Source organism: Bombus vancouverensis, chromosome 3 (genome assembly GCF_051014615.1).
Source record: "Bombus vancouverensis nearcticus chromosome 3, iyBomVanc1_principal, whole genome shotgun sequence".
Lineage (NCBI taxonomy): Eukaryota > Metazoa > Arthropoda > Insecta > Hymenoptera > Apidae > Bombus > Bombus vancouverensis.
In genome coordinates this window covers 1690399-1710059 of record NC_134913.1, presented here as the reverse complement: position 1 = coordinate 1710059, position 19661 = coordinate 1690399, and the positions used below count along the sequence as shown (strand labels likewise).

General features: G+C 37.2%; 2 protein-coding genes across 8 annotated transcripts in view; both read right to left on the bottom strand.

Moving 5' to 3' along the window:
• Positions 1-83: 83 nt before the first annotated feature.
• Positions 84-3616, bottom strand: fz (frizzled class receptor). Its single transcript, XM_033346929.2, has 3 exons — positions 2609-3616; positions 1912-2291; positions 84-1829 (listed from the first exon to the last, which is right to left on the bottom strand). Exons 1-3 carry the CDS (start codon positions 3406-3408, stop codon positions 1291-1293), a joined length of 1719 nt encoding a protein of 572 aa, XP_033202820.1. The 5' UTR covers positions 3409-3616; the 3' UTR covers positions 84-1290.
• Positions 3617-3929: 313 nt separating this feature from the next.
• Positions 3930-19661, bottom strand: part of ttk (zinc finger and BTB domain-containing protein ttk) — a 44735-nt gene continuing 29003 nt past the window's right edge. For 5 of the 7 annotated variants that reach the window (XM_033347023.2, XM_033347022.2, XM_033347025.2 and 2 more), the window contains exon 5: positions 12465-19093. In XM_033347023.2, the coding sequence (XP_033202914.1) occupies positions 18378-19093 (716 nt within the window). In that variant the 3' untranslated portion in view covers positions 12465-18377. Of the gene's footprint in view, positions 9467-10195; positions 10472-11590; positions 11863-12464; positions 19094-19661 lie in introns of those variants that run through there. The other 2 variants (XM_033347027.2, XM_033347028.2) reach the window with 2 other exon arrangements.

The window sequence follows — 19661 nt, the reverse complement described above, 5'->3', positions numbered from 1 at the left end:
TAATTACTTTACACAACGTCACGTATATTTCATATATGATACTTTGCGCATCTACTATAAGTACGGCAGTTGTAGTTACAATATTTTTACTAATAAGTTTTTCTTTTATTAATCGCCGTAAATACATGACATACACAAAAGCTCGGCAGTTTCAATGGACGAATTGATCAGTTATATTGGAACAATGATTGCGTTCGATACGCAAATCTTTACTGCGTTTTTTCTATTCGGCTCGCAGTTATCGAACCCTTCGAGATTTGATTATGCATAGGAAACATACGAAAATGCCAATCACTTGGCAAACATGTTTATGTACATAACTTCTGAAAAATATATTATAGTACATAGTAAAATTAACGTGTATAAGTATATATACAATGCAGTTAACCTAGAGTAATACACATCTTACAATTTATGTAATTTTATATATTTCAAAGTTATGCTTGCCTCAATTGTTTTCTACAATGGCAAACTTTTTTTAAATGCAATAACAAAAAAGAAACCTAAGAAGATCATTAATAAAATTGCTCAATGTTAAGAGTAGAAAAATTTTGAATATTTTGTAGGTCTTAATTAAATATTGTAAAATATTTCTCAAACTGTTTCTTTAAAGTATAAAAGTTGTTCGCGAGTTTAGTAAGCGTAATTGTTCTCAATTTATTGATCAAACCTAAAAAGGGAGGTTTGAAGCTACAATGACACATAATAGTACCTATTGTTTTTTATGCATATTAGAACAGTGCACTTATAAACATTGAACACATTTTCTTCAGAGCATTTATAAACGATTTAAATGATGAGCTATTGTGTTGTGATGAATTATGAGTTCTATTAATGCAAACAGGAAGAATTTATTACTTAAAATATGATGCAAAAATCATCTAATAATACTTGTAAACTAAGCAATGATTAGTTCTAACATTTTATACAGATCTTACGCAATTCTCATAAAAATACAATAGAAAGATTCACAAATATCTTAAAGAAGCATACAATCATCTCGATAAAAAAATATTTTGGCACAGTACATTTGTATAATTCTTGTTACTCTTTATAATGCACTGATAAGATACAAAAATAATATAAAAATGCATATTTCATCGAATGCATCATTCGGATCTCTTCCTACTAAATCAAATTTAGTAACATTACATTATATAAATTGAATAATTTCAGATGCAACAAAATGTATATTTTTCCACTTTAATTTGATTATGTATTATTTGAGCGTGATATTCAATTAGAAAGGCAAAATTTTTCCATTTTTGTTGCATAAAACTAGTCAAGTCTTTAAACGTACGCCTCAGCACGACGTCCTTGTATGTGATTGAAAAATTGTCGCCAACTAGTCAATGTTTTACTTGACCACACCCAAAAGCTACTTGTTATACCAACAATCATAGCCATTAAATATTTTATCATGAAAACCTCAAATTCTGGCCGCCTTCCGACATCGCGGGTACGCTCTCCAACTGGGCATGGCATCGAATATAAAGATTGTGGTCCAGGCCTTGAACACATCTCCATGTTCCAAGTCAACATCCACTGATCAAAATATGCTTGCTCATAAAATAAGCAAGCAATGACAATCAATGCAGGAACTATGTATAACACAGAAAATATGCCAATACGTATCATTAATTTTTCTAGTTTGTCAGTCTTTGTACCATCGTGCTTCATAACAGTGCGTATACGGAAAAGAGAAACAAATCCAGCCAATAAGAAGGCAGTTCCGAGGATTAGATAAACGCATAATGGTGCCAAAACAAACCCACGTAGAGCCTCAACATTCCAGAGGCCCACATAACAAACACCAGACAATATATCTCCTATAAAAATAAAGTAATGCATTCATAATAAGTACATGAATTATATTAAAAATAAGTTCTCCTTGTGTTTTAGATTATTTACCTTCTACCTTTCCCAATGCAAGGATAGTAACTGTTTTTATTGCTGGAGCACCCCAAGCTGCTAAATGAAAATACTGTGAATTAGCTTCTATTGCTTCGTGGCCCCATTTTAACCCAGCAGCTAGGAACCATGTCAATGTTAAGATGACCCACCAGATACTGGATGCCATCCCAAAAAAGTAAAGCACCATGAAAAGTACTGTACACAATTCATGCTTGGTACCTTGGGATATTGTTGATGCCATTTGAATTCTCATATCTAAAGGAGGTGGAAAAGGCTCTCTGCAGGCAATGGAATTGCCAGCTGCCCAACCAATCACATATGCCAATGCTACCATAAGGTAACATACTGACAAAAAAATGATTGGCCTTTCGGGATACCTACACATAAATGTAATGTGCATAATATAATATAACATTATTACATATTTTATATACTATATTCAAGGAAAGTTATACATGTGCATATCATATTAGTACGAGAATTTTATACTTTTTGTATTGTGATAAAATTTACTATAATGTATATCTCATAAAGACATACCATATAATACAAACAGCCATGTATAGGCAATAATTTATATTCATAATTGCAAGTTGTGAATTAAAAGACTGTGCTTTTAACTAATGACTAGCTAATAACTAATTATTTAATGATAATTAAATAATCAATTATAAATAAATATGAATACAATTACCTGAACCTATCTGTGTCAATGAGAAACGTCAAGAAAGTGAAAAAACAAGAAGCTGCACAAATGGAGGCCCAAGTGCCAACCCAGATCCTTGAAAATCGTCGTTCCCTTTCGGTGAAAAACATTCCATCACAAGGAGCGCCGCAATTAAGCTCAACTTTGTCGCCGACCTTCAGCGAGTAACCAAGTTCATGCGGGACCTTGAACTGCATTGGACAAACAAAACCAAAATCTCTGGCACCGAGCATAAATCCGCTACCGTACGGTTTTGGTCCTCCGGTCCAGGACGGTTGAAATTCAGGTACAGGCATGAGCGGTGGCGTATAAACCGGTGGCGAGGGTTCAGGCGGTGTGGTCTCGTTGTGACCCACACATAATTCAGGACCGCCGTTTTCGGGTAACTTAGAACAATCGAGATTGTCCGGCCACGCGAAGCCGAAACTGTTCATCAATCGTTCACACCCTGCTCGAGCACTCTCGCATAGCGATCTGCACGGAGGTATTGCTCTGTCAATGATAGTGCATACAGGCGCGTACACCGTGCACAAGAAGAAACGAAGATCAGGGCTGCACTTCATCTTGACCAAGGGTGCGAATTGATGAACTTCTTGGCCAGCTTCTTCTTGCTTTTGATGGTTCATTAGATTTGGCATAATCGTTTCATTGTACGGAATATTCATGCATAGGTTGATCGTGATCGGTTCACATCTTCCGTGATGCGCCAACGGATCTTTTGCATGAAAAGCATTGACACTGAATACGGCCACTGAAAGAACATAGATCGTCGCGTAACACGGAATCATTGTTGCGTATCGTTGGTCGACCGCCACTTCCGAGATCAATCGTCACGCGAAGTAGCTTTCGAAAATACGCGAATGCACCACGCCTTTGGACATCACCAACGAATCGTGCGAGACATAATAATACTGAACGGTAGGAGCAGGGAAACGAGCGTACCTAGTACGTAGTGATGATGATGGACGCGACCGCAGTACTGTAAACAGAACACGGTGAATACGTTCTGATAGCAAGGAAACTTATCAGAAATTTATGAACGATACTACCGCCATCTGTGGAAAATACGTCCAAACACTACGCATTCTTCAAATTAGCAGAACATTCGAAAAATCTCTTTCTATACCTTCAAAGGTAAAATAATAGTTTTTAAACCATAAATTATGCGTAATATATCTATGTGTAAATAAATATAAATCTAAAGTAAATCTAAACAAAAAATAAAAATAATCAGTAAATGATTATACTTTAGTTAATATTACAATGTTTTTATTAAAGGTAGAGGTTACATAAATGAGAAGACTCGATGTCAATCGATTCATTTTGATTTTATTTCTTTCCCGACATACAATGCACAATACGTTCGATTTCGTTAGTTGTAATGTTTATTCATCGCAGATGATTAGCGTTGTCGTAAGTACTATGGTTGTCATTGTTATATTTTCTGTTTTAATTATATAGTACATACGTACTCGTGGAATTCGTGCACTTTCAGACGGGGTCGCACCTTCGGGCGGTTATCTCACTGCATACTGTAATGGTAGTTTTTCGAGTCTATACGAATTACCCGAAATACGATTCACAAACGGCCTCGTTATCGTAAACAAATAAATAATTTATCTCCTCGGAATATTCTCAACTTGAATCGTCACATTAGACATAGGAGGTCAGCCTTACGATCTTACGATTAGTAACACTTAAGATTCAATACGGAAGATTGCAATATGTCGAGGAAGCCACTTTTTCGTCTTCTTGCAATTTCAACGGTATTAATGACCATTCTGCGGCATAAAACGAAGGAGAAGCCTGTTATTAAAGAAAACACGATCTGACGGAACGATCGAATGAACTCCGCCTGTTTTTGCCTGTCGCACCTACTGATCCTTCCGATCGAAATCAACGTTACTTTTTCTAACACGCATTCCTATTAAGAAGAAAAAGGTCACTTTGGTTACCACTTACACTCTGCTCGAGGGAACCAACTACAAATCATTTATACACAAATACCTATTGATTATAATATACATATACATATACATATCTGTATTAATGCCACGATTTATCGCGTATAAAACAACATAATAACGAGGAAGACGATTGATAATAATAGGTTTAAAATTTTTATAGCGAGGGTAGACAAGGAAAGTAAAATTATTTAGTGAAGTGCATAAAACTGGTTTGCGTAATACCATATACACATATCTATATTAAATGCTATACCCTTTCAAATTTTATTACCGAAGTTAATTCTCAAATGGATCGTATACGTTCGTTGGACCTAGTATTCTTCTTTTCTTTTGGAATACATATATGTATAGAACAGCTGTACAAGCGGGAAGATCTAAAGATCTTTGGGCGGCTTAAAACGTTATGATTGGCACAAAATACGAGGTGCTTCGCAAAGTGTACCGTGAGACATCTACGAGTCTCACTTTCCTCTGAACTCTGAATGATTTATTTGTATTTCTCACTCGCAATGGGACGCACTAAGATTATGAGACAAACGTTCATTAAATTATGGCACGACCTGCGCGCTTTTTATCTTAAGACGTCCCAGAAACGTGAAATCACTGTTATTACTGCTGTAATGCTTTAAGTCTTTCTTCTCGAGTACCCGCAAATATATATTAGCTTTTACGCCTTGTATATTACCTAGCTGATCCATTAACTCGTTAAAGGTTATGATTAATTAAACACGCGTAACAAATTATAAGCGTCTGGTAGATCAGTTAGGGATACGTAATTATATTCAAATAAACGTTTTCTTTAAAACACATCCAGTAATATACCTACTTAGAAGTATACGAATGTATTATCCTGAACCTGAAAAGAAGACGAAAAGTGGCTCGTGCCTCGTGTTTTACCTCGACAGAAGTCGATTATCCTCTGCTCGTACACAATCACGTCGTAGTGTGCACGCAAGTCTCGTTATGCACATATAGGATTAGAATTGTGGTATACGGTCAGAGATTCGCTGGCAAATACGCGCCTGTACATAATTACGTGCAAAATCCGCGCGCAATGCAGAAGAGAGTTGCCTCTTTCGTGATTAGCCCTTTGGAGGTTATGTTATACATGTGAAGCATATATGCCATTGATCTTGGATTTTTGGCGTGGCTAGATAAATTTACATTTCTCCTCCAAAGAGTTAAGCCTGTTCGCTCGCTCCGAAAAAACATAATTGATGCAATCGTGTTTGTAATAAAATTGCGTGTATAATTAATACACGTTTCTTGATTAGCACCGAACTTAACTACTAGTCAGTTTACGTACGTGTTATGTGTCCACGCACGGTCTACTCTAAAGTGTAATCGTGTGTTTAAAACTTCGAGTGAAATGCAATTCATTCTTCTGCCGTTGCGCCGTATGACACGCAACAAGTAAATAGAGATTAAAATACTTTCGAGACATTCGAAAAAATGGACAGACTTTCTTGGAATATTCAGCAAGATTAATATATATAATGCTCTTGCGTAAATTATCGCCAGTGCGCATTATATTATATTTATTCGTACTTCGCGTACGTGTAGATATATTTTCATCTATCTATCATTCTATCTACCGTTCTTCTAGCGACACTAGTCCGTGCCCAACTAACCTGTCCGAGTGTGTCAGGTGCGTGTATATCGCATCGCGTAATTTTGTACACGATGAAAAACGAATTACATGCAGGAATAATGTATCCGTAAAATATTTCTATTTACAATCAATAATTTTATGGTTCTCCAAATATGAATATCAAGTGTTAATTTATAACTAGATTTTATAATCAAACTTTAAGCCAATGTTAGGCTTAAGATTTATGCTCTTGTTCGTATAATTTTATAGTTTAGGCAATATATTTAAGATGGATAAGAAGTAAAATCTTTATGTAAATATACTTGTCATATACTTTGGATCAAATTTTAAGTAGATAATTGTTGTAAATTAAGATAAAGAGAAAGGTTCTTTGTGTGACCCAAGGTGGCCTGGCAACTATTGTCACCTAATACTTGTATAATTTTAGAAGCTAAAGAAAAGTTTGATTGACAAATATTTCCTATAACGATAAACATCTTTCTTTATTTGTATTAAACAATGTATTTTGCATGTGTGTACGAAATATGTGTTGAAAAATCTCTTGACGAATATAGAGACGTTTGAATATGGAATATGGTCATTGAAGGCCGTTTTAAATCTTTTTAGTGTAGCTATAATGAACTTGTTAGTGCTTGTATTCATCTAAAGAGCCTTTACCATATTAAGTAACACATCATTTTATCCAAAGAACTAACAGTGACCTTCGTATCTTGATACTGTCGCTATAAAGAAATTTTTATCGCTATATACGATGTTCTCCACTATCGTTTCAGCAATAAAATTTTATGGTGGCAACAGTAACTAGGCCACTCTTTGAATCGTGCCTTCAACAGATTAATTCAAAATTCTCAAATTTCTTAAAATTAATAAAAATCTTTCACGATTAATATTTATCTGTATTCGAAAGTCTCCTAGATTTGAAATTTATGGTAATTTTCTGAAAAATAATTTAAAAGCTACTTGTGGCACTTGTAAAAGGATTTAGTACTTCCCAAGGAACGATGATTTGTAGTTACCTCGAGTGATTTAAGCACAGAAACTTACGCCGAAATAATGAGAAATTATACGCAATAAAATTTCGTATTGAGCACGCTATAAAACATAGTTTTGAAGATCAGTTTGTCTTGGAAATATACACTCAATTTTATTCCCGGATGGTCGTGAACGTCATTCACGGTAATCTATACGTATCAATACCCGTATACCGATATAATTTCTATGAATTTCACGCGTGACGTTCACGCACGCAGCCATTGTGTGTCCGTTTCACGGAAAAAGGTACTCACTTGGTTACGCGGATCACGATATAACACGCGATACCTGCACACGTCGAATGTAACAAAATGAGTAACGAACGAAACCGAAGGAATTTAGTAGTACAGTTGCACTTTTGAGCAAACGATCGCTCTCATCGCGTATCGTAGTGAACATTTCGCATATTTTTTCTATACGCAACAAGATATATCGTACGCCTGGGAAGATATATATTTGGCACTGGATTCCCGTCGACAGAGCTTCTCAGGCTCAAATCGCAATTCATCTCGCGTTAATTAATTACGATCGCGCTGACCTTATATTAGTAATGTCGATCTTTTCTTCAAAGAATAAATATCTTTATCGTTTAAAACTGTCAGTATAAAAGGTAAAGGATTATTCAATTTCTGTCCCATTTAATTTCAGGGTCTCCTTATTCGTTTCCCAATTGTTTGTCTCGCCTCAGAAAATTAAACCGTTCTGAGACACATCCTAACGATAAGTATAAAACTATTCAAGAATTTGAACAAAAATAAAAAATTCCAACAACCGGCATTACTAAGACAGGATCGAACAAAGCGATAAACACTGTCGCAACAATGAGCGACGCAAAATACCGTTTTTCTTTGCTACATACCGGATATACTTTCGCGTTTTTGTTCGCGTATCGCTGCGATTAAGATCCGCGGAACCCATCGAGATCAAAGGAACGATATGGAGCAACGATCGAGAATTTTAACGAGGAGAACAGCGTATACGCTCCGTTCATTCCGCTTATCGGACTCAGCAGCCATGGACGCGACTTCCAGGCCCCGTGTTTCAATAGTTTCGAATCGCGCGTACGGACCGGCAAATACGTTTTGTTATTGTGTATCAACGCGCGGTCGTCTAGGATATGAAAAAAATATACGCGACCGCGCGTGTATTATGACTAGATAGCTTTGTAGTCCTCGCTTCGGCGATCGAAGATCATCATCATCGATCCTGTCATTCCTGCCAACGCTCGTCTCTCCATCACCGTTGAAACGCGTATCCGCCGTTACGCTGCATGTGTGCATGCAACAGAACATAGATCGATCGTACGACGATTTCGTGAGACAGCAACCTGACTTGAATGTCGTCAAGCCAGAATATCGATAAATACGGACGATGACTGACAAGTAACATCCTCGTTTCGGCGTTTCTGAACGAAAAGCGATAGAAATTTGTACGCATCTTGTGTATTACGTTACACTGAATTGCATACGACGATAAAGTTTGAATTACCGAATTTAAGAAATCAATTCTTAAGTGCGTAGATATACTTCGTTAATAAAAGCATATAAAGTATAAAACTAAAAATACAGAATATTTTCTGCATCTAATAAAATTAAACTATGGATTTAAAAACGTGTGATTCTATTTTACTCAAAGTAAAATTTTATCTAAAATACTCGTTTCAAAGTATGAAAAATATTTTTACTCTGAGGGAGAAGTCTATCGTAGCTATGTATAAATTTCACAGATGAGGAGATTACTTCTATCAGTGACCTCTCGTACAAATCGACAGATCACGTCCTGTCGTCGCAGTGAAAATCGATTTACGGTATTCTTTTTACATAACGATTGAGCATAGAACGCCGACGTAAAACCTGTACAAACTAATCCTAATTTGATCTTAGTAGCGTCCCTAAACACGAGTGTCTTAATCGCTTAATTAAAGTACAGAGTTGGCTCATGACCGGCTAAAACATGCGGAGAGATCGAACGTGGGTAGAGAACGATCTGCGCTCGATGCTCTTCGAGCCGTATCACGAAGAAGACATCGTACGACGATGATATGGCACAATATTTCCCTTTATCCGTCTCTTTATCCATTCCTTAGCTGTTCATCACGGTGGATCGCCTGGAGTAGCCTCGTCTTGTTACCGTTTCACCCTGAGCTTCGCACTCCTTCTTCACCCGATCGATTATGTCTGCCACCAGCTTCTCTTCCTTTTCCCTCTGTTGCTCCCAATCTGGTCCTTTTCCGACCTGTCGGGGCACGTTTCACAATTTTTGCCCTTACTCTTTCGACCGTAATCCGATTGATCGAACGAAGAACTCGCGAGCGAAACAAGCAGACAGGCAAACACGCGCAAACCGGAGTGTCATATCGAAAGCTTTTCTTCCATCGTTTTCGCATGCTTGGTGCTTTTGATCGGCTACTGACAGATATCTAACTCTACTTACTATACATACAGGGCTTTCTCAGATGTGGTCCTCGCCAATTCCAAACAAATTTTCGACAGTATTTAAAATACTTTCTCATCCTCCTATTCTCCAAATCGTATTCTCCAAATCAAATAGACCATCGTCCTCAACATAATTTGGCCATTGCAAAATTATTTGGATGGAAGAAATATAAATTGTACCTCACTAAATTTCACTGGAATTGACGAAAACTGATATCTGAAGCAGCCTTAATAAATACAGAGGCAAACTGCAGTTTTTTTTTTTTTTTTGTTATGCAAGTCCATTGCGATGAAGAAAAGTCATATTAAGGATGCAACTTCGTTAACGTGCATTATTTTGGATCATTGCGTGATTGATAGTAGCTTCATGTTTTGTGAATGTACCATATTGGAAGCTGGTATGATGTTCCGTACCAATATTAAATCGTTATTAAATCATTTCTTTATATAAAACGCGTTTTCTAATAATTAGATGCGGCAAGCAGGGTACGAGGAGTATGGCTAGATGGCGAAGCGGTCAAAGACTTACTTCCGAGGTCTTCCGCGCTTTCTTGTTGGCTGGCTCTTCTCTGTTCTCGTCGTTCTCGTTGTCAGAGTGGCGGGAGCTGAGGTGACCAATGTAACCCTTACGGGACTTGAAGTAAGCGTTACAGCTGTGGCACTTGAACAGCGGGGCCGGTTGGGTGACCTGGGTGGAGACGTGGAGTTTGTACTTGTGCCTGTACCAACGGGTTCGAGACGGTAGCACCTCGCCGCACCACTTGCAGACTACGGAACCGTCGTTTTGAATGAGGTATTCCAGCAGCTTGTAAAACAACGTTTATTTGGTTTTTTCTCTCCCTCTCTCACCCTTTCCTCTTTAATCATCCTCGCTCGCCCCATCGTATCACGTCGCGCTCGATCGTATCCACCCTATCTTTCTTTTCCTCCCTTCTCTAGGTTTATTCCCTTTGGTATAGAATTCGAAACCCTTTGACCTGGTGTTGGTGATGATTCGAGACAAAAATCTATCGCTATCGGATTGGAACTTAGCTGCGAGTTACCATGATACCATGAATTTGTTGGATTTCAGGCAAAAACAAATATTCGAGATATTCTCGTATTTTTGTTCTGCGATTTCTTTATGCAGTCATCGAGTTCTCTGTTTCTGTGGCGCGGTGTTTGCTGGACGGACGATACACCGACAGAAAAGGCGTCACCCGACATAAACGAGATTAGAAATAAAATCCACTTCTCCGCACGCAATTATATATAGAGAAAGTGCGGTTCAACGAATTCCTTGCGAAAAGTAAACGGCGCGCTAATGAAAAAGATACGAGGACAAACCAGATAAGACATGCCCGGATAACGTTACAGAATGCTTTCCATTCGGTTGTCTGCGAAAATGCATGCACATTGCCAACTAGTTAGGATAACAGATAATTAGAAATAACCTTTCAGTCGTAAAGCAAAACCGTAAAATTCTTTCCACATTTACCTGACAATTCCAACAACTGGATACAAAGTATCACGATCACTAATTAAAATGATTATTATGCCTTTTCTTCTACACCAATGAACAGTCTCTATATCTCCTCTCTTATAATAAGATTTTAATCTATACTCTAGTGCAATCAAACAAGTATGTAACGATATACATCTACTTGTAAGTACATACTTCTAACTCTCTAACGAACTTCCCAAAAATGCTCTTAGTCTAAAGAATGGTTGAACCAGCCGAATGGAAAACACCTTATAAAATGCGCGGCGACAAGAGCTTTCCAAGTGGCTTCCTGGTGCTCTGCCCATTTCTGTTGGTGCCGTGTCCGCGAGGACATGGTGATAAGCCGCGCCTCCTTCTCATAATCGTCCTCTGAACGAAGCCAGGTGGCACAGCTGGTGCACTGCCTGCCGAAGCAGTATCAAAAGCAGCAGACCAACCAACCTGTTTCCTGACCTCCGGCTCGGCCTCCCCGGATTCTGACTTAGGTAGCAACAGATCTCCCCGATCCTCCTCCCGGTCGGTGAGGAAGTGCATTCCGCTAACCACTCGCTCGGACTTGATGTACGTGCTGCCTGTGTTTCCTTCGCTGAACGAATCCTCGCCGCTCCTCGTCGCCGTCGTCAAAGGTGCTGAAGGAGGAGGCGGCGGCGACGACGAGGACGACGACGTGCAGATCTCGAACGTGATGTCGCTCGGTAGACTCGGCAGCTGATCTGGGCAGACATGGAAAGAGAACAGGTACAGGAGCGTTAGTATCATTCAGCTGGAAGATTAGTCATCGGTTGTGTTCCTTGAATTTGTGAGGCGAGGAACGAGGGCAATTTAATGAGGTTTATTATCGAGTGTAAGCAATGTCTTAAATTGAAATTTGGGAATAGTTTTTGGAATATTACAATCTGTAGCTTGAAAATAGGTCTGAAAGTCTTGGAATTTATTATCAGTTCGAGCAGCGTTTAATCTGAGCTTTTAGGAAATTTAGTGATTTGGATTCTTAGGAGTATTACAAACCACGTTAGTACCCTAAAGCAGGATTTGGAAAAGGAGGAAAAGCTGTTGATTTCCTGAAATGTTCGATAAAGTAATTTAACTCTTATGTTTCTTTCGATAAAGATTCAAGGATCCTCTGAATTATGGTGAAAAGTCTTATCCAATTAAAAACTTGATTAAGAATGGATTTAAAGATAATTTAAGAATTAATTTAAGAAACGTATCCGTTTGGTCGATTTTAAGTTCAATGAATATTTCCGTATGGCGTATTTCGCGAAAGCAAAGGACGAATAGTTCCAAAAGAGAAGAACGACTAAACGGAGAGATGTATGTTCCTCTGTCTTGCTTTAATAAAGGTTGCGCTAATCGATACAAGAAATAAACGGTCGGGTATTGCAGTTGTATATCACAAAGAGTTACAAAGAAACTACAATTAGATAAAAACAAATAAAAATAATAATAGGTATTAAATTGTTATAGTCCTTATCGCCACCCGGCATCGATTATAATAGGTACATATGTACGTACACTTAAATGTACAGTCAACGACCGACGATAATCTGCGAACGAACGTATAGCTTCATTTTCTTTATTATTACTGTTATATGATATAACTTTTTTTTGTTTGTTTGTATAAGCGCGCTTCTACCCTCAAACGGGGCGAACGTACAATATAATATAATATAATATATAATAATATAATATAATATAGTATTTATATATAATATATAATAGATTTTTTTCTGTATTCGCAACGTCTATATCTTTTAATAATTCTCACAATTCCTTCTCTTCTATTGCAAAAATCTACCATTACTTATTAGTACATTTTCGTAGTTTTAACATCCTGCATGAATGCGTTTTGTTACTTTTAGTGTCACTAATAGAATTATGTACTGCTTCTTCCTTCTATCGAAACAGAGTGTCGAGTGATGCTTCCAGGATCGAGTGCAAATAAAAGTGTCAGTACTGGTACCTATATATTTCGTATATGTCTGTATATCTTTATAACATTACGGTGAATTTCATAAAACTCACTTGCATTATCTCCATTTTTAAAGCGTCGAAGAACAGTAAGTAGGAATAATAATGCAGGTGGACATGCGTGTATATACCTTTTCCTTTTCTTTATTTAAGACGTCTGCCGGTGCTTTCTTTTTATCGATAGATATTTAAACGTGCGTGTAAACCGCGAATTTTATTCGCAGCAAACGAAAGATTTGTAGTGGGTCGAGGTTCTGGTAATAGACGAGGAGACACAAACGACACTGATGCGTTGCGACTTTTTCATCGGTTTACGCGAAGAAAAAACGTACTCGCCGCTAACACATGAATAAAACGTGCAGATTTAACTATGGTAAATATAAATAAGTCTATTCGCCAGAACGTCGTGACAATATACATAAATATATATCATCTATATCTTGCATTCTACTTCAACGAATAAAATTGGAAACGTAATAGAAGGCATCGCATTAATGTCACAAGCTACAATAGCATTTAACGCTCGAATAAAATATCTCTGCATCATGAAAAATTCAAGTAACCGCATTTGCATTTTGTTCGGTTATTTCGTATCCTCATTCCGTATGTGTTAATCGTGTGGCTTCCTTTAAAGCCTAACGCACCTTATCTCGTAACCTAATTACCCGATGTTATAGTTAAAACTAAAAATAAAATAATAAACGTTATTTGACGATGACAATAATATATATACATATATATTATATATATGCTATATATATAATATATAAATATATATAATAGTGTAATAATAATATAATATAATATAATAGAACTATTACAATAATGGTATAAAACTAAAACGTAAGAAGTAAGGTAGTCACAATGCATGGAAAGTGAAGAAAAAAAAAAGTATAACACGACCGTTTTCGATTGCTTTTGCACACATCATAGAATTAAGAAATTCGTTTTGTCATTTCCTTTTTCTTTCCTAAGACTCATTGGTATCGCAATGACGTTAGAGCCTTCAACTGTATACGTATGGCGCAAACCTTATCTTTCCAAATAGTAATAATTTTCTTCGTTAACACAAGCAATCAATCGAAATTGCATACGATGCCCATTTTTTATAAACGTACGTATCGATCCCACATATTATACATCAATCACTGACTCAAATTGCGAATCCATACACAATTTCTCCGAAACTGTTAATATATCTTTCAGTGATTAACAAGCAATACGGAATTCAAAACGTGCTTTGTATTCTGGTAGTATTGTAGATGTGTGCTTTTTCGTATATGCATAATATCAAAATGAACGTTACGCTTCCTACATAACAACTACAAATTGGACGCAAGAAACAGAATTGTGCGCGAATATAAATTTCGTGCTTCACCTAACGGAAACTAAACAGTTATCATTGTTTTTCCTTTACATTTACGCAATTTCGTAATACATATATAAATATATATATATATACATATATATAACATATATGTGTTATATTAAACATATGATCATCATATATAATACATATATTATACACACACACATATATATATATATAAGATATATATGTATATATATATTGATATATTTTTTTTTGCTTTTTTTCCTTTTAAATACCGACTACGAGTACGAGCTGGATCTACGAGAGAGAAACTCGACGAGTTCCTCGTGTTACGGCAACGAAATCACACGCGGGTTCACATTCCCTCTCACGTAATATATTTCTCTTTATATATATTCTTTTAAATAGTTCTCTGTAATAGTTAAGATTTGATGATTATCATCATTATCGTCGTCATTACCATCATCATCATCATCATCATTATTATCATCATCATTATCATCATCATCAGCATCATCCTCATCATCATCATCATTATCATCATCATCATCCTCATCATTCTGAGACATACACATCACACGTCTAACATCCATGCTCATTTTCTCTCATGCGTATAACACCGATGCGGAAGACCAAAATACTGCTTCCCGTTCAGTATTCGTTCGAAAGTTCTCGCAACGAATTATAGCATTATAGAAAAGGAAAATAGCAGGAAGAGTGGACGAAAGAGGAAATATTAATTCGCTGTTAATTTAATTTTTAATTTATAACAAATTTTGTAAAATAAGGGATTTATAACGTCAGATCTATGGGTAAAATTGTTATGCGATCAAACAAATACATTCTTGTAAGCATCTAATTTAATGATATGTTTAATTTTATTGCTGAATAATATTATTTTTTATCAGGTTGAAAAATAACGAAACGATGGAGAATAGTAGAAATTACAACGAATGGCGAATTATTTTCCTCTCGTTCTTTCTTTCCTGGTTTATGTTTTAGAACTGATACGGAGGGATAGTAACGCGTTGTTCCTACTAACAAATTATAACACTTCGTTTGCATTAGTTCTGCTCGACTGCGTGAACGATGTTTGAACATTTCCCCAAAAAGTTATTGGTATGTATGTATGTATATATATATATAAGCACGTGCGCATACGCACGTACATATGCGCGAATAAATTTATATTTCGTTCAACTATTTCTACTCTGCGGTGTCCCAACACCGAAAAAAAAGAAAACGTGTTAACAATGTATCAAATAATAGATTTCTTTCAGATTTTTTAACGAACGAATGAACGAAAAAAGTATAATATAATATAATATTGTAATATAATATAATAATATAATAATATAATAATATAATAATAATAATAAATCAAGGAGAAAAAACAAACGGTCCAGACCCAAAACTAACTGAGGGTCATTAAATATACTATGCCTGTATAGATAACTTTCTTTATAACTTGTCTGTGTTTGCCTGTGCATTATTAACTTATATACCTAGCAATAATAACCAATTCTATCGGTGCTTGTCCATATCTAAAAGTTAATAATTCTTATCAAACAATAATATTAATAGAAATAATAGTAACGGTGAAAATAAAAATAATATTATTTTTGCTGCATTAATAGTAGTGCGAGTAATAGTAAATCAGTAATAATAATAGTAAGAATAATAATTAATTATTGGTAATAACTATAATACACTTTCCCAGAAAACCTGTACATATACCGGTCTGTTATGCAGTATAATTCATGTTTCTTCCTCCCTTTTCTCTATTTTAGGCACTATCTAATGAACTCTACGAGACTTCTGTGCCACGTAGGGAACCGTTAATAAACTCTCTGATAAATATACATTTTCATCTTCTTTCTGCCTTTCTTTCTTTTAATATTTTACTAATATGCTTTATTACGCACCATTGGAATCAAATCTGTTGGAAGGCGTAGGAAACATTAAAAAGAGAAAAATAGCAATAACAGTTATAATAATATTAATACGAATCCTGGCTATGAAACTCTGCATTTTTGATAACAATCCATCTGCTCATCTTTCTTCTCGTTACTTTAGAATATAACACATCTGACAAAAATTTGGAAGCACGTTATTATCGCTCCAATAAGCTTCTATGCAAATTGATAAGCATAGATGAATGTTTGTTGAAAGTTTGAAGATACAGGTGACATTCCCCGATACAAACAAAGGGGAAAAATATCCAAATTTCATTTTTTTGGCGGGAAACAACTAGTTTGATCGTGATTGCATACAGTTTTGTGCAGATGTATAGGGAACTATGAAAGGTGGAAAATTGGAAAATATCTGGAAAGAAGAGAGAACATATTCACAACCAACGTTTCACACGTGAACTGCTGAATTTGAAAGAGCGGGTACAACAAGGAAACAAAAAGAAGTGAAAAAAGAAATAAAAACATCGCGCGTGCGTTAAAGCATTGGAAGTTTTTTTAAAGCTATCACGGTATAATCTAAAACGGGAATATACCCATACGATACTTTGTCAGTCACATTAATCGTATTGCTTATGTTGCTCCGTTATATTTTGCTTCAAAAAGAAGAAAAGGAAGATATACTCTAGACATAAATTTTACATGTCAAAAATGATGCGTTCGTATCAAAGAAAAAGAAAAGGAAAAAGAAAAAGGGGATACGCGGTTGATAAAGGCACGAGAAAGCTGGCTAATTTTGCGAGAATATATATCTCCCTCTTTTTGTTCACCAATATCGTTAAATTTCGTTTCTCAAAATATAAAGAGAAAATTGGAATTTTATATGCAGACTACGCCCGCGTAAAATACTGCGACGATATTTAGTAAAAGAGAACTTTTCGGTAACGCGGACTCGACACGATAAACATTACTTTCAACATTGTGAAACAATGGTTCCCATATATGATACATACGCAAACGTAACCGCCTACAATATTAGTTACACGATAAAAACCTATAAACAAGTATAGCCTTTTCAATCGCTATCGTTAAAAGTTCCTCTTTTTCCCACTGGCCAAATCGCTTTCTCCGCGAATTTCTTTGAAATTTCACGCGGCTTACGTTTCCATGTGTAAAACCATGGCGATCAGGATGGTCGTGCAAGTGAAGGAGACACAGCCGGGCATCGATCGTCCACAAGCATTGCGCGCTATTGCACAGTTCAAGGATTATATAATACTAATGTACACAGCAGCACTACTCGAGCACTTACGTTCGAGTATAGACATCTCTTTCTCTTTGTCCTTTAATTCAAAAAAAAAAAGGAAGAAAAAAAAAGAAAAAGAAAAAAGGAAAAAATCCCCGCGATAACTCGACGTCGTCCCGCTCAGCAGTGTTTGTATGCGATCTGTCACGTTAGTCTCCTCCACTGGCCGATATCAACCGTCGGTCGCCCTTCTTCCCGAAAAGACGATACTCGTCGGGCTTCCATTAAAAACGACTATCAAAAATTGATCGCACGCGTAGGAAATCCGATCTCGCTTTAATACAACGTGAGGAGTCGATCATCGCGGGGGTGAGATAGGCTATGCGATTGGTCCGCGGCACACAGGTTATGATATATATTTTGTTTTCTCAGACCGAAGACAACTTGATCGATTTTTCTATCGGTGTCTCTCTGTACGACCACGTATTTTCACTATCGGGTGACTAGACTAGGGCGGTGCTGAGAAGACGACAGAGTAAACGAAAGGAAGATTTCGCTTTCTCAAACACGCCCCCGCCTGAATATGGAGAGCATCCTCGAGGTGGCCACGTGCTTCAACGTCGTCCTCGAGAGCGTGCTCCTCGAGTTCCTTTGGACGTCACTAGTCGCGACGGTCGTTTCTCCTCGGCCAGTGTTCTCTTCCGCTGGTTCAGTGGTCGTTCTTCGTGCTGGACCGATCGCCATCCCACCTCGCCCTCGCCCTGCCCGCTAAGGCGAGAGAAAAAAACCAAACGGCATCACGCAATCCTTCGGCATGAAGCAGTCGTGCACGGTTTTCATATGATTCTTCATTTTGTCAGGCCTGGAGAATTCTTTTGAACATACCGGACACGGGAATACCTTCCTTTGATGGCCTTCGTGGTAAAGAAAAGCGTGTCGTTGGAAGCTGTATTTATTCTTGAACGTCTTCTGAATGTCGAGCTTCGCACACTCAGTGCATTGATAGACACCCTCGGATATCGAGGCGTAACGAAAGAGATTCAAACCGCGAACGGACATCTCGGTCAGCTGTTCAGCAGGATCCTGCGAGTGCGATGTGGCGCGACGCCTCATGCGTCTCTTCGGCACCTGTCGACCAGGCGGAGCCGACATGGTTCCGATCTGGTGACCGCTGCTCGTCGACGAGGAATTGGTGGTCGGTGCAGGGCTACTACTACTGCTACTTCCGCCGCTGTTCTGCGCGTTGTTCCTACCGGTTGCCGGTGACATTGACGAACTTCTTGTCGACGTGGTGGTCATCGTTGTGCCGGAACTGGACGCTGTGTTGGACGTCGAGCTAGTAGTTGTGGTCAACGAAGTGGTGGTGTTCGATCTCGCGTTCGATGTGTCCGTGCTCGATTGATTCGCCGAAGATCCTGATCCGGAATTTCGACCTTTCTCTTTCCACGTCTCGCCATCCGACTTCGTGTTCCCCGATGAAAACTCTGTGAAAAGATTCGAGTTAGTAAAGAGACTGATTCTTACCTAGAATAAGTAACGATCATGGTTACAACAATTACGACAATGAGCATTATCAAAGAGACTTTCTAAAACATGATTTGCTCTCTGGCTACGGTAAAGGCTGTGTAAATTGCATGCAACTGCGATCTAATTCGTACTGAAAATAAATATTTAATGATACCGATGTATGATTGTATACTCTGATGCGTGCAGAACAGAGATACGAGAGGCTACTGCGAATCGTAAAGGGAATTTATAGCTCGATGTGAAATCAACATGGCATATAAATGATTCTGTATAAAGTAATACAAATAAAATCTAAATAACACCTGAAAATAAAATTATAATATAAAAGAACGAACAATAATCTACTTAATAAAGTACCAATAAATAATACGAGGGAATCGGGAATTTTGGATATCGATGAAAATAAAAATCTCGCATTGATCAAACAAAACCAAAACAAAGTATAGTCGTACCATTTTCTTTTCTTTTTTTTTAACAAGTTGTCAGGCAAAAATCGGGCCTTCATTGCGTACTTTGTGTACTCGT